At 34.7% G+C, this 12,446-nt stretch overlaps 2 protein-coding genes across 2 annotated transcripts; one reads left to right on the plus strand and one right to left on the minus strand.

Annotated features, from left to right (window-relative positions):
* Nucleotides 1-493: 493 nt before the first annotated feature.
* On the plus strand, nucleotides 494-4,494 carry LOC111831530 (putative defensin-like protein 62). The gene is made up of 2 exons (XM_023786150.1): nucleotides 494-594; nucleotides 4,053-4,494. Exons 1-2 carry the CDS (start codon nucleotides 494-496, stop codon nucleotides 4,210-4,212), a joined length of 261 nt encoding a protein of 86 aa, XP_023641918.1. The 3' UTR covers nucleotides 4,213-4,494.
* Nucleotides 4,410-10,606, minus strand: LOC17891841 (nuclear cap-binding protein subunit 1). Its single transcript, XM_006296910.2, has 18 exons — nucleotides 10,411-10,606; nucleotides 10,257-10,316; nucleotides 10,116-10,172; nucleotides 9,538-9,609; nucleotides 9,367-9,429; nucleotides 9,031-9,207; nucleotides 8,680-8,808; nucleotides 8,457-8,523; nucleotides 8,086-8,285; nucleotides 7,801-7,871; nucleotides 7,349-7,433; nucleotides 7,119-7,187; nucleotides 6,907-7,025; nucleotides 6,437-6,575; nucleotides 5,460-5,960; nucleotides 5,048-5,347; nucleotides 4,714-4,959; nucleotides 4,410-4,632 (listed from the first exon to the last, which is right to left on the minus strand). Exons 1-18 carry the CDS (start codon nucleotides 10,492-10,494, stop codon nucleotides 4,525-4,527), a joined length of 2,547 nt encoding a protein of 848 aa, XP_006296972.1. The 5' UTR covers nucleotides 10,495-10,606; the 3' UTR covers nucleotides 4,410-4,524.
* Between the last annotated feature and the right edge of the window lie 1,840 nt (nucleotides 10,607-12,446).

Consider the following 12,446-nt stretch of genomic DNA (forward strand, 5'->3'; position numbering starts at 1 on the left):
TAAAATGTATGTTTCCTAAAGCTTGGTTCTACGATTGGATGTGTTTCTTAACTCATCTTGTTGCTCAGAAATGAGATAAACTCTTGTTTTATGATTCTAAATTTCCTAATAACTTGAATATCATAATCTCATAACAAAAAAAAACATAAGAGACAAGTTTGAGATGAAAATAGGAAAATTCATAGTAAAGGGTATTTAAGTGCAAATGATATGGGTTGAAGGGTGTTTCTAAATAATATAATTGATAGATTTGACCTAACATTCATTTAATATTGGGATAGACTTAACATTAGCATAAGCCCAAAATGGACAATTTAACAAATCAAACATTCATATAATTTTCAAACACAAATTTCTATTAAAAATCCCATATTAGCTCAAAACATTTAACACATCAACTCTAGTGTTTTTGCTATCTTCTTGACACTTTACCATCGATGATTACACTTTTATCATCCTTGTTTCTTCTATCTCAATTGCAAACGAGATCTTCATGGATTATGGTGATGATAAGAAGAGAACCAGAAAACCGTTCGGTTATTGGTTGCCGAACCGAATCGATCTAAAGACCAAAATCCCAAAATATTTTCACCGGTCAGTTCCCTTCATCCTACATTTCCGCACCAATATAAAAAAAAACTCGAGTTTTCCGCTTTGTTTTTTGCCAAATTGTCTAGGCCAAAACTTAAGCATCAGTTCTAACAACATTATTTCAAGAACTAAAAATCCTAACACATGCCATGACAAAAAAATATGAACACCAAATGAATGCCTAGATTATCCTCCTTCTCATCGTCATGATCCCACTGTCATACTTTGTCTTTAGTGAGGCAATCCTCTTATCAATTGAGTTATACACACAAGCGATAAGACAAACAAAAGCAAACCTTGCATCAAACAAACACATCAGTTGCCTGCTGAGGACTAGTGTCTGTTGACACTCGCACTCAACAACTCCAGCACACCTGTCAGTGTCGATTGGTACCCTCCCTTGGTGTTGATTATCACCCCCAACCATCCTCACGACAAAGGTCATTAAACACCCAGTCGCTCCAATCAATTCTCCTCGATGGATCTACTTTTCCAGCCTCCCCATACACGATTAAGACTCTCATAAGATCCAAACAAAGCCATTGTATCACAGAAACAACCACACAAGCAAATGAATCAAACCACACAATCATAGAAACACACAAACAAGGATCAAACCGCTAAGATAAGCCATCATCATGCACTCACCTATGAAATAATAGGATTATGACCAACCACGTCTGATAATCATACCACAACAACTTTTACCCATGAATCTAGCCTTATAATTCCACTTATAGGCTCAGATCTCTCAAGAACAACCACCAAACTCTTATGAGAACGACAAAGTGGCTGCTAAAACACACTAGGGCGTCGAGTTTTTCCTTTTAAACGAGCCATTGGGTTTAGCCAAATCAAGCCAAGCCAACTGCAGAATCAGAAATCAAACCGAACAACCCGAAAACTTTTCGTATCGAGCGACACCTACCATTTGTGATATGATAATGGACCAGCAACTTGAACCTTAAGAGAATGGAGTTAAGGAGCAGCTTAAACCCAAGGAGAATGGAGCTACATAAGAAGCAACATTGCACATTCCGATTGGCCCGATGATGAGGTCTAAGACAAAGCGACTAAACCAAGCTATCATCATGCTTCTACACAAGATTGAGGGAAATATTAATCATGAAGCTTATCCAACTAATTTGGTTGTGATTTAAATTGATTAAGCAACATCAATGGAGGTGTGGGACTTTCACTCTTTTTCCCTCCTCTTGGTTTTGTCCCAATGGGTTTTCCAATAGAGGTTTTTAATGAGACAAGTGCACACACTCTTTCACAAGCCCATTGTTGTGTCTTTGCCAATGAGCGACGTTTTTATGAAGGGGAAGAGTCATTTTTATTCAAACTCTAGCTAGTTTTAATTCTCTTGTCATTTTGAGTGTTTTTAATGTTGTTTCAAAACTTGGTGTCTTTGTTTCCAAAATAGCTTCTTTTCTTCTTTATATACTATTTGTAATCTCTTATGATAACTCATAAAAAAATTTTAAATCAAAATCTCTTTCCAAAATGTTTGATCTGAAGGGTGTGTAATATCTCTTCGTCTTGTGAGCGTTTGGTGTGTCATATCCAAGCCTAAGGAAGTTCGTTAGTTCAGTGGTCTTGCCGAAACCATTAAAAGTTACAATCGATCCACAAGACATTGACAGTCCGTTTTTATCATCATCATTCTCCTACGGATTCCTTCTATCACCATATCACCCTCATTTGTCTTGTTATTCACGAATCTTCTTTCGTTCATTCACAATCCATACAAAGGATCACCCTCATTTGTCTTGTTATTCACGGATCTTCCTTCGTTCATTCACAATCCATACAAAGGGATTGGATCTTTTAAACGAGGATCATATTACTTGGTGTAGATTGACACCCACACCAAACTTTTGATTAAGATTAATAAACTTAAAATAAAAATCAGTTTCTCAAAATAATTCATAGTGAAAGAAATAGTACAATGGATATCCCAAAAACGCTTATGATTATTTTTCTTGTAGTAATATTCCCAATTTTGTTTTCAAACAACAACATTTTGGCAAAAACTGGTTTTTTTTTTTTGTCTGTTCTATTTGTCTTTGTTCAGTTGAAGAGAATTTTTGAAATCTTTGTTCTTAAATAAAATAATTTAAAGTATTTTAGTTAAATTTATAATTAAGATACTAAAATATTTAGTCAAACCTCATATTCAATTCTAGTCAATCATAGTATATTGATTTATAATCATCAATAAAAGAGTTGATTAAATTTTGAGGTTTTACTTAGGGGGGTGTATTCAATCTTGTATTTTGTGTGATTTGAGTTTCATTAAGTTTTTATATGATTTTGATGGTTTTGGGTGACTTTAAGGGGGGTGTATTCAATCTAACATTTTAAGTGATTTGTGGAAAACCAACAAATACAATGTTATTGAATCATTAATTTTAAAAAATCTTATGAAATCCATTGTTATTGAAGTAGTGATTTGAAAATCTAATTTAAAATCTTCTGAAATCCAATGTTATTGAAATAGTGATTTGAAAATCTAGTTTAAAATCCACTGTTATTGGAAATGTTTTGAGGATTTGGTTTTTAAATTTTTAAAGGATTCTACAGGATTTTGGAGGATTCTTTTAGTTATAAATTCAGAAATCCAAATCTCATGGTTTTAGATGATATTTGAAAGGATTTTTAAAATAAATCATATCAATTTACTTAGGGGGGGTGTATTCAATCTTGTATTTTGTGTGATTTGAGTTTCATTTAGTTTTTATATGATTTTGATGGTTTTGGGTGACTTTAAGTAAGTTGATATGATTTATTTTAAAATCCTTTCAAATATCATCTAAAACCATGAGATTTGGATTTCTGAATTTATAACTAAAAGAATCCTCCAAAATCCTGTAGAATCCTTTAAAATTTTAAAAACCAAATCCTCAAAAACATTTCCAATAACAGTGGATTTTAAACTAGATTTTCAAATCACTAGTTCAATAACATTGGATTTCAGAAGATTTTAAATTAGATTTTCAAATCACTACTTCAATAACAATGGATTTCAGAAGATTTTTTGAAATTCATGATTCAATGATTTGTTGGTTTTCCACAAATCACTTAAAATGTTAGATTGAATACCCCCCCCCCCCCCTTAATGACCAAAAAACATATAAATAGACCTTTTGATGAGGATCTAGAAACTATTACAAAAAAAAAAAAAAAATTCTTTCTCAAAAGAAGCAATAGTGAAAATAGTACAATGAATATCTTTAAAAAATTTGTGGCTGTTGTCCTTTTAGTAATATTGACAATTTCGTTTTCTAACAACAACATTTTGGCAGAAACTGGTTAGTTTTATTTTCTATTAATTTTACCTGTCTTTATTCAATTGACCGAGAATTATTGAAATATGTTTTTCTGAAATAAAAGAAGTTAAGTATTCTAGTTGTTTTATCTTACATATATTTAAACTTTGGTCTGTCTACTTTCAGTGAACCAGAAACTTATCCTTGCATTGGGCATTGTCTAAAAGTTTACGGAAATATGAAATGTGATACGGACTGTAAAAAACAACATTATATTGGAGGTGGTTGTGATTATCTCAAAAGAGGTCCAAAAACGCCATTATGTTGTTGCTTCAAAGCTACATAACCGTTATCCCCAAATTGAGTATTGTATTATGCTATTTAACAGCAGTAATATATATACTACTTATTATTGTGTCAAAATTGTAAGCTCTTTAATAATAAACTAAAATCAATATAAATTTTTTAAAATAAATGTATGTTTCCTAAAGCTTGGTTCTACATTTGGATGAGTGTTTATTAACTCATCTTGTTGCTCAGAAATGTGATAAACTCTTGTTTTATGATTCTCATAAATTTCCTAATAACTTGAATATCAGAATCTCATAACAAAAAACAAAAAACAAAAGAAACAGGTTTGAGATGGAAATAGGAAGATTCATTGTAAAGGGTATTGAAGTGCGGAGGATATGGCTTGAAGAAACAGAGGATGCACATCTTCACCAGAGAACACCTCCGACTCCAACTTCTCCATGTGAGGCCATATCTGCGCGACATTGAGAAACAAAGTCAGATTCAATCTAAAAGATCTTACAACAACATCCAACTCTCTTAGCTATTTGTTTACCTCGTTTGCATATTGCCTTGTAAACGCCGTGAGATAGCCAAGTGTTGATAAGCACCACTGTTCTCTCTCACCGATTTCGCAACTCTTCTTTGGGTTTCCATTCTCAGTGTCCACCTCCATCGCAGATGAGTTGTCATCTTCCGCACCTATAGATTTTAGATCCTGCACTGATCTCACTTTTGTTGAATCTGGTAGCCGTTCCTTCAACACACCTAAGAAACTTTGGAACAGCAGGAGCAGTAGAACCTATGCACAATCCAAGTCATTTAACTTCTAGCAACAAAAGGAATAAGATCCTCTCATGCATTACAAATGACTCAAACTAATATAATACCTCGGTTTCAGAGAGAGCTCTGTTAAGAAGGGCTTCTTTTGCCTCGAGAGACTCTCGAAGAGATAACTCAGCCTCCCCTGTCTTTTCCACTGTTGATTTCAAACGCTTCATTTTCGCTGGATTGTCACCAAGAACGGGCTCACCCTCCACTAGGGAAAGTTTGCTTTCAGCAGCCTCCAACTCTACTCGTGCGTTTGCTGAAGCTTTCTCAGCTACCAAAACATTTTTCGTAATGTTTGTTATTTCTTTCCTTAAATCAGAGATACGATTATAAGTCTTGTTAAGAGCATTGCCAAGTATCTGCACGGAAAAAAAAAAACAAAAAATCAGAATATAACCAAACATGCTCTGCAGAAAGTACATTAAATATTTCTGTGGAGGGTCATAACAAATAAGTTAGAACTCAACTGACCTCCCACTGCTGATCAGACACATGAAATTGATCAACATTTTCAGGAGAGAACACCCATCTAACAATTGCCTGATTAGATACTAGTCTATAACCCATCATCCTATCAATTGCCACCGCCGTCATTTGTACATTGTCTTTCCAGTATGTACTCACTTGAGATAATAGCATCACCTGTTTATCACTATCAGGACAAAGTTTTGCAAATACTTGGCCATATCGCTCCAGGACAGTGACCAGATGAGTGAAACTTTTTGATCCGATGTCAAGTAAAGTTTGTACAACTACTGAAAGAGTGACTTCAAAACCATGAACTGGATGTATCATTTCGTCAATCCACACCATCATATCACGTGCAGTTTGTTTTTCTTTGACCTTCTTACTCAATTCGGCTGACAATTTCTGTTCTTCTGTTTTCTCTTTACCCTCTTCCAGGGAATACATAAAATTCTGACCAGCCTTTGCAGGAAGCAATTCTTCTAGGGCACTTGCATTCTCAATGCTCTGTTAGACACACATAGAGGAAACAAAATAGCCTGAGAAAGGATATCTGATACGTAAGTTTAGAATGATATTTCCATGTGGAATACGAACTAGAATAAAATAAACACCCCAAGGCTAAGCGAAAGGACAGGTGATGCTTAAGTTTAGCAGCGACTAATAGCCGGATAATATATTTTTTTCGAATTTACAAAATAATTAATATATCTTTTTCAAATGGTGAAAAGCGAAAGGATAGGTGATGCTGAAATACTAATACAGTACTAACTCCCTAGCCACCAAATATTCTGCCACAATAAGACCTTACTACATCCAGTTCGGCCAAACCATTGTAAATGTGGAACAGGGACCATCTTAACATGTTCTATATTGCATCACCACCAGATCCCGTAAAAAGGTCAAGGACAAAATTAACAGCATATATATAATCAATTAGTCATGACCAAAATAAAATTCATATTCGGCAGGTGATCTGTTACCTGCTTAATTTTATCCCAGTAAGACAATCGTACTTCTCTTTGCAAAACCTCCTGAACGAATACACGCTTAGGGGCCCATTTGGGAAGATCCAAAACATAAGCCCACTCTTCCCAAGGCCAGATGAATTGGAAGTTGGATCTGTTAAGTATGAAAGTATATAGACATGAGAGTAAACAAAATTCGTAATCAACTTCATGTGATGAAGAAGTGATTTCTCAAATTGATCAACAAATCAAGACTCAAAGACGAGCATATTGTGTTACGTAAATGGATCATCATTATTTAAATTAATGCCCACAGAGAATTCATATTTTATTTTTCTATAATTCAATCATGAACTTGACTAACAAAAGCTGATAAGCTAGGTAATCTCCTATCATATATGGAATATCCACAAATATGCGACCATACAGCACCTTTCCCAGCTCACAAAAGTCCAGAGGTAAGAAAACTGAAAGTATATACTTACAAGTGGTGTGAAAACCATAGGATAAGCCGCGTCCTGGATTCCATGTCTATGTCGGAGATTTTCTCAAATAGTGCACGAACAGCACCAGCAACAACAGCAGGAAAGGCACCCGGAAGAGCCTAAAATAATTAAATATTTGGAATCAGGTAGAAAAGATTATCACACAAGGGAGTTAAAACCATCAAATGATTAGAGTAATCCTTCAGTGCTACCTTACAAAGATCCATAACCACGAGTGTATAATAAAGAGTCTTGAATGGTGGCTGTGGTAGCAGCAGTATCTGAAAAACAGCAGACCTAATTGTCATATCTGAAAACCACAGCTCTACGAATAAATTTTCTGGAATTAAATGGCATAATCTGCCAGAAAAGGTATGCTTTCATATACAATGTGAATACTCGTTAGAGAGATAAATCCCAGAATTTCTACAAGAGAACATACCTGAGAAAATAGTGTCTCTGCCATAAGATACTCATACCGAAAAGGAACAGGAAGATTAGCCATGTAGGACGCACACTCCTTCCGACTAGCTTTGCAAAAAATTAAAATCTATTAGTGTATAGAATTTAAGAAGGCAAACAAAATTTTGTAACCAGACAAAAAAAAAAAAAAAAAGAAACTCATCCCTAGCTAAGATGTAGATTATACAAGTATGTGCTAGGTAACCCGCATCAGCGATCATATCATTCGAAGAGTAAGTCTTGAGCTTAGCTTTATACACCAAAGCTAAGGTTTGAAATTCAGAAAGCACATGACTAATTTGCAATGATTGGAGGGAAAGAAAAAACCAAGTTCTACACCAAAACCAGCATGCATGGAGGTCCAATGTGCAGAAAAATATAGAAGAAACATAAGAGACATCAAAAGTACTCAAGTTTTGTGAAAATACAAACCATCCATTTAAAAAGAAGAGCACATCCAGCAAATACTCCTCCACGACAAAGCGATCAATAGGTTGCACATCCTGCGAGTTTAATAGTTACAGGATTAGAAGAAACGATAAACAAAGAAAAGGAATACAAACCGACATCATATATCCCATATATCAATCTACAAATATAATAGGGTAGAGAAAAAATTTGGCTGACTACTGAAATCGAAGCAAGTCTAATAAACTTCTATCAGCATGATAAATGTCCTACTCAAATGAACATTGACATCACAAACCAGAATATTACCTCCATTTTATTAGCTGGGAATATATTTAACCTACGAATTCTCTGGGGATATCTTGTCAATGCATCATGCTTTTGCTTGCCACTGTATGCTCTCGAATGATCAGAAGGTGGACTCGGTTGTTCCATACATTTAATAGGCCGTAGCTCATGAAACTTTCCAGCAACAAGCTGAGCTTCGAATGAGAGATGAGGCCTAGGTACTAGCACATTGAAAATGCATGAAATTTTCATCAATAGTAATATACAACTTACATCACATGTCACATAACTAATCAATTTGTTAGGCGAAACAATATAGATATAAACAGTTTGTAGACGATTGCAGTTTTCTTGATACAAAAAGAACGGAAAAGTTGACAAAATATGCATACCACTATCAAGTTTCCATCCATTGGAAGCAAGAGACTGTATTCGATCCAATAGGTCCTCCACGAAATCCTAAAGAGACCACAATCGAGAAAATCAAATCGAGGCAAACTAAAAGTAAAACCCATGCATCTTATTTATACATCTGCCAAGACATCTACTGAGATAAAATCAAGGCTAACACAAAATGAAGGCAACAACATCCAGACGTAAATACTATAAACAAACCTTCTCTGCTAGGCTGCTTTCAAATTCTCCATTGTGGAAAACGTTTAGCCCAGAGGTGGAAGAATTCTTTCGGATGCTCAAATAAGCTTGTATACCAACTAACACTCTTTCAATCTCATCAGGAACTTGCTGAAAGCCAAAGGGAAATTCAGAGGCCATATATTAAAATAATAGTTTACAGCAATACATACAGAAGCCTACCAATGGTTGCACATCCAACAAGGATGAGATCATTTATAAAAATGGAAGCACATGTCCAGTATTCTAATAACCTTCATTGTGAATAACATATTTTCCTAAAACACAGTTACCAAGATATTTTCTGGAAGGTCTTTAATCCAAGAACAGTACCTCAGCGAGTTCTGATCCTCCCCACGGGAGGCTGGACAAGATACATATGACGTAAAAGTCAGCTTGTGGCTGCCATGATGGATTTCCTTTCTCTTCATCCACAGTGGTGGCAGCTGATGATAACAATGTTTCGAACACGACAATCAAAGAAGCGGGTTGAATAACCTTACTACACAACTGAAGAACCCAAGTAAATATGTTAGAAAAATTGACAAAACATCGCAAAATTTGCACATATACTGTTCTATATACTTCACAGTTTTATTTTTCAGACTCTTTTGTGTATTTAAAACATGAACTAACGTAGCAACGATGAAAAAGGATTAGTAACCATACCAGGGAAGTCATAAATCGAAGCAATATACGGATACTGTTGCAGTTGCCAGAATTTAAAGCATCCTGGCATGTTCAACCCAGAAAAAGCAGTCACATTAGAGGCAAAAGTAACTGAGAAAACTTATTTTATCAATTTATCCTTGCCCTTGATGTACAGATTAGATTATTCACCTGGAAATTAGCTTGAACACTTTCTACTATCCTCCGAACAAAATCTTCATTCTCCAAGTTCAACAAACCAATCTTAAACATGTACAAAGACATCCATCAAAGTTTGAAGTATGTAAATTGAACTAACATATAACAGGGAACAGGATATCTCAGTTCAGCTCAAATGCTGAACGCAAAACCCAAATGCCAAAGTATGTCTTCATGAATACTTACACAGAGACAAGAATTATTTAGCCATCTCAACAAAATCCAAGAGATACACAAAATATTCCAACACTATCCTAATTATTCAGAAGTTAGAAATGTTACCCTGTGTGTTCTCTTAGATATAATAGACACAAAATGATCCACCTTAAGGTCATTTTCATTATAACTTGTGTTTTTTCTAAAGTTAAAACCTTTGGTAATTGCTTCTGAGCTAATTATTCTTTGAAAAGGATCAGTTCACAGATATCATATAAGACTCAAATCAAAACCTCTACCTAAAACAACATCTAAATGCATTCCCAACATCCCCAAACATACCCAGAAAAGAAAAAGGAATGCTTTTTTTCAAACAAGGTTCATAAAAGACTTACCAAAGTCCCATACAGAGGAATCTTATGAGGCAATTGTTCAGCACATTGCAGTAGAAACTGTTAAAGAAGAAAACATATAAACATAAATGCAAAACCCAAGTTCTGAAATACCACAAAATCGAGCAAGGAAGTCAAACTTACAGGCAAAACTTGATCTCCAGAACGCTCGATTTCTCTTCTAATAACACCAAAACAAGTCTCCTGTGTAATTACCCAGAAAAAAAGAAGGAGAAGTTGAGTAAACAACAAAATTAGGGTTTAAGAGGCGAAGGTGAGAATGGAGAAGAGTACTGACGATATGGTCTTTGTAGTCGGAGGAAGTGCCGTACTCAGGACCCTTTTCGCCGATGCGAAGGAGAAGGGTTTTCCAATTGCTCATCTTTGGTACTTGTTTCTTCGTCTTCTTCTTCAGTTCCCCCTTTGTTTCTTTTGTGTATCACTCAGCTTTTGGTCACTGCCCTAGTTTCTTATGTCTCTCTCTGTCTCGTCAAACAAGCTGCTAGTTTTTTTTTTTTCTTTTTTTTTTTTTCCAACCAAGAGTTTACATTACAAAAAGAGAAAAATATTATGGTGTAGTTAAAAAATAATAATAATAATAAAGATACTAATTACAAAAAGTAACTATAAATTGGTAAAACAAACTAAATAATTCAAGTGTTAAAAAATAGTAATCAAGCTATTATTTTTTAAAATTAATTTAAGTAAAAAAAAGAAGAGAAACAATAAATATATCATGCAATTCACGGTATTTGTCTAAATTTAGAAAAATATAATAATTTTTGGAACTTGTAAATTTTTACCCTCTTTTTAAAAAAATGTTAGATTTTAATCGGCAGTTACCTATGCTAATGTACAAGATAATTTGAAAAATTGTTTAGAATTTGGTATATCACTGCACCACAAACGCAATCACGATTGAAGCGACTTTGTAAATATTTCAAGCCTTCTCTTCTCTTTCTATGTGAAACTCTCAATAATTGTAATGTATTGCAAGACTTATCTATTGTATTAGGATTCAATAACTTACTTACTGAATCACCACAAGGCAGAAGTGGTGGTTTAGCTATTATGTGGTGTGATAATATTTCTGTAACTAAGATGTATCAAGACAATCGTTTGGTTGATGTACATATGCAATATTAACCCGTAATGCTCCTTGGATGTTAATGGGTGATTTTAATGAAATTCTTTCTAACTCGGAAAAACAAGGAGGATCACTTAGAGATGACTGGAGTTTTTGTAATTTACGTCATATGGTTTCATCGTGTGGAATAAAAGACTTGCGTTCAAAAGGTGATAAGTTTAGCTGGGTAGGAGAATGATACCATCACACAATAAAATGTTGTTTAGATCGAGTCATGGTAAATTCAGAATGGGCAGCTTCTTTTCCCAATGCTGAAGCTGCCCATTCTGAAGCAGAGTTTTTGGACTTCAATGGCTCTGACCATAAGCATGTTCTTACCACAACAAATATCACAAATCCTGCTTATAAAAAACCATTACGTTTTGATAAATGTCTTCTTGGTTTAGCAGATTTCAAACAAGCAGTTGCTGAGAGTTGGAATTATTGCAAGACAAGCTCTTTTTATTCAATTTCAGACCAAATAACTAAATGTTGTAGAGCCATGTCTCGATCTAAACATCACTCTAACATCAACTCAGCAAAACGCATCGATCATCTCAGTTTCTTCTCAATAGAGCTATGGAGAGCATGATCAAATCGCAGCGTAGATTAATTCCAAATCTACGACGACAATTAACTAAAGCTTACTTAGATGAGGAATACTACTGGAAGTTAAAGAGCCGCAATACTTGGTTACATGTCGGTGATAGAAACACTAGTTTCTTCCAAGCCAGCACTAAAATTCGTTATCCAAAAAATTATATCACAAGCATTAAGGATGATGAAGATAATATTTACAGAGGAGATACAAAAATAGGTGTTCGTGCTCAGCATTTTTTCAACAAAATTTTCTTCACTTCTAGTCATCGGGTTTCTCCGATTGATTTTGGTGATTTTAAGGCTACGGTTACTCCTGCCATCCATGAAGACATGACAAAGGAGTCTAGTAATTTTGGGATTTATAAAGCGGTGTGTACAATAGGTGATGATAAGGCCCCTGGACATGATAGTTTGACTGCAAGATTTTATAAAAGCTGCTGGGACATCATTGGTGAGGACATTGTAAAAGAGGTTAGAGAGTTTTTTGAAACTGCTTTCATGAAACCAAATATTAACCACACAAATATCTGTCTGATCCCAAATATTGATATTCCTACAACCCTCTCTGACTTCAGACCTATTGCTTTATGCAATGTTCTTTATAAGAT

This window comes from Capsella rubella, unplaced genomic scaffold (assembly GCF_000375325.1).
Source record: "Capsella rubella cultivar Monte Gargano unplaced genomic scaffold, Caprub1_0 scaffold_3, whole genome shotgun sequence".
Classification (NCBI taxonomy): domain Eukaryota; kingdom Viridiplantae; phylum Streptophyta; class Magnoliopsida; order Brassicales; family Brassicaceae; genus Capsella; species Capsella rubella.